At 41.5% G+C, this 2,156-nt stretch overlaps 1 protein-coding gene across 4 annotated transcripts in view; it reads left to right on the top strand.

Annotated features, from left to right (window-relative positions):
- The window catches only part of cep57l1 (centrosomal protein 57, like 1), a 6,684-nt gene that overhangs the window by 2,401 nt on the left and 2,127 nt on the right, over window positions 1–2,156 (top strand). For all 4 annotated transcript variants that reach the window (XM_032543020.1, XM_032543018.1, XM_032543019.1 and 1 more), the window contains exons 3-9: window positions 436–624; window positions 716–837; window positions 1,033–1,146; window positions 1,227–1,304; window positions 1,492–1,581; window positions 1,668–1,742; window positions 1,828–2,090. In XM_032543020.1, coding sequence (XP_032398911.1) covers window positions 436–624; window positions 716–837; window positions 1,033–1,146; window positions 1,227–1,304; window positions 1,492–1,581; window positions 1,668–1,742; window positions 1,828–2,090 — 931 coding nt within the window. The remainder of the gene's footprint in view (window positions 1–435; window positions 625–715; window positions 838–1,032; window positions 1,147–1,226; window positions 1,305–1,491; window positions 1,582–1,667; window positions 1,743–1,827; window positions 2,091–2,156) is intronic.

Genomic DNA, 2,156 nt, shown 5'->3' on the forward strand with positions numbered 1-2,156 from the left:
CCTCCTACTCACCAACACCAGATTAATAACACACAAAATGGATAAGCTAGTAAAACACCCAATTGCTGCCTTATGATTTTCACAAAAGCCTGGCTGAACACACTTACCAATAGCAGTTAGCAGCTAACTTCTAGCTCTAGCAGCTAACCAGGCAAGCAAGCTACCCACCGGCAAGAACAAGACAGGGCAGGTGAATTAAAACAATGTCTGACTTGAAAACGCATCTTGATGTTACGTAAGGGCCCTGTTCATGTTGTTTAGACATATTAATTGCATTGTGCATTAATTGCATTGTAAAATTGTTTTTTTAGCTTAGTTGAAGCTTGTAGATGTAGCTGCAGCTACTCAGTGTAACCCGCACTGATTCAGGCATATGTATAGCAATCAAGATTAACATAAAAATTGGCCGTAATTCTCCTTTTAATTCCTCTTCAGCTGTTGTTGATGCACTGAAGACCCTCCAGGAGAAAATCAGACGACTGGAGCTGGAAAGGAAGCAAGCGGAAAAGAGCTATAGTCAGTTCTCCCATGATGCTCAGAGGCATCAACAGGTCACAGCATCTTACACGGTGCCCAGTCAACCAGCTGCCAGCCTGCCTGAGACAGATAAGCATAGCAGGAAAGGTATGTGATGAAGTGTCTAAAGGGAGAAGCCAATGCAAAAGTCTTTTCTCTAGATGGTTTTTGATTGTTGTATCTGTGTTCATGATAACAGAGCTGGACTCAAAGCTGCAGTCTGCAGAGTCTCGCTGTAAGGTTCTTGAGAAGCAGCTGGACTACATGAGGAAGATGGTTGAAAATGCCAAGAAGGAGAGGAAAGCTCTCATGGAGAATCAGGTAGTCCAAAGTGCTGCAAAATTCATGAACAGATCTCTCTTTACACGTAGACCCTATAAGACTATACTCCTACTATGATATATAGAAATTATTTTCTGGGATACATTCCATTACTTCCTAGTTTTGGAGGTACTGTAAGTGGCATAAATGCATGTTACTAAACTGCAATATATTCTCTGTTTACCTCCACACTAGGCTTCGCTACAGAAACAGCAGCCAAGTAGCTCAAACACCCAACCTCAACAGGAGAAGCTGGAGAAACTTGAATCAGAGTGTCTCAAATTGAGTAGGACTCAAACTGTGGCAGAGGTAATTTACTATAATTTAACTAAGTCTATCATCTGCCCAAGCTGAATGATATGATCATTTCAATGCAATTTTGCTTTCAGACAAAACTTGCCATTCTGGAGCAAAAACTACTGAAAGAAGAGCATGAACGTAAACTTGTGCAGGAGAAAGCAGAAGAGGTCAGTCCATACACACTTCACTGTTTTTGGATCAGCTCAACAATGACACAAGAATCCATATTTAATCAAAATGTATAAAAACAAAAAAAAGTTACATAAAACTCAATGTCTAATAATGGTAAAATGCCAATAAAGAATCTTGACAGAAAGACAGACTTTAACCATGTTATTATTGCCATGTCCACAGCTGCAGAAGGAGTTAGAAATCAACTTCCGATTGTCGGAGCCAATTACTGAAGAAACCAAGCCAAAGAAGAAAACAAACAAGACCACCAAGGTGTTTTTCTTACTTAAATTAAGCTAAATACCTGCCTGTATTTAGTTGATGGGTGATGAGTTGATAACAGCTGTCTTCTACCTCAGAAAACCTCCAGACAGAAAGAGGTGGCATCCCCAAGCGGCCCAAGGCACACAAAAATGCCCTTTGTGGCAGGAACGGTAAGTCAGCACTAACTCTCAAAACATGTATTATTAACTCTTTTCCTTTTTGTTGATTCCTTTTGATTTTCCCTACCTGTCACAGTCAACAAGCCCGAGCCATTCGGTCCACGCCAACATACAAGGTATACTTCACATGATGAAGCACCATCAGCCCCAGCTGTGTGAACGAGTGAGTGCTCTGCACAGGTCTGGTTGTGCAGCCAAAAAAAACATCCAAAAGGACTTTGCTCCATCTTCCACCACTTTTCACAACCCTGACAAGCAGCCCGACCGAGCAGATCAGCCACTGGGCTCTCTGTCGGACCTGCTCTTGGCTCTGCAGGATGAGCTAGGACAAATGAGCTTGTGAGTGAGCTTTTTCTATTTTGTATGAGTTTTTGTTTTACACATCTAGTAATCTCTGTGTTTTTG

This window comes from Etheostoma spectabile, chromosome 18 (assembly GCF_008692095.1).
Source record: "Etheostoma spectabile isolate EspeVRDwgs_2016 chromosome 18, UIUC_Espe_1.0, whole genome shotgun sequence".
Lineage (NCBI taxonomy): Eukaryota > Metazoa > Chordata > Actinopteri > Perciformes > Percidae > Etheostoma > Etheostoma spectabile.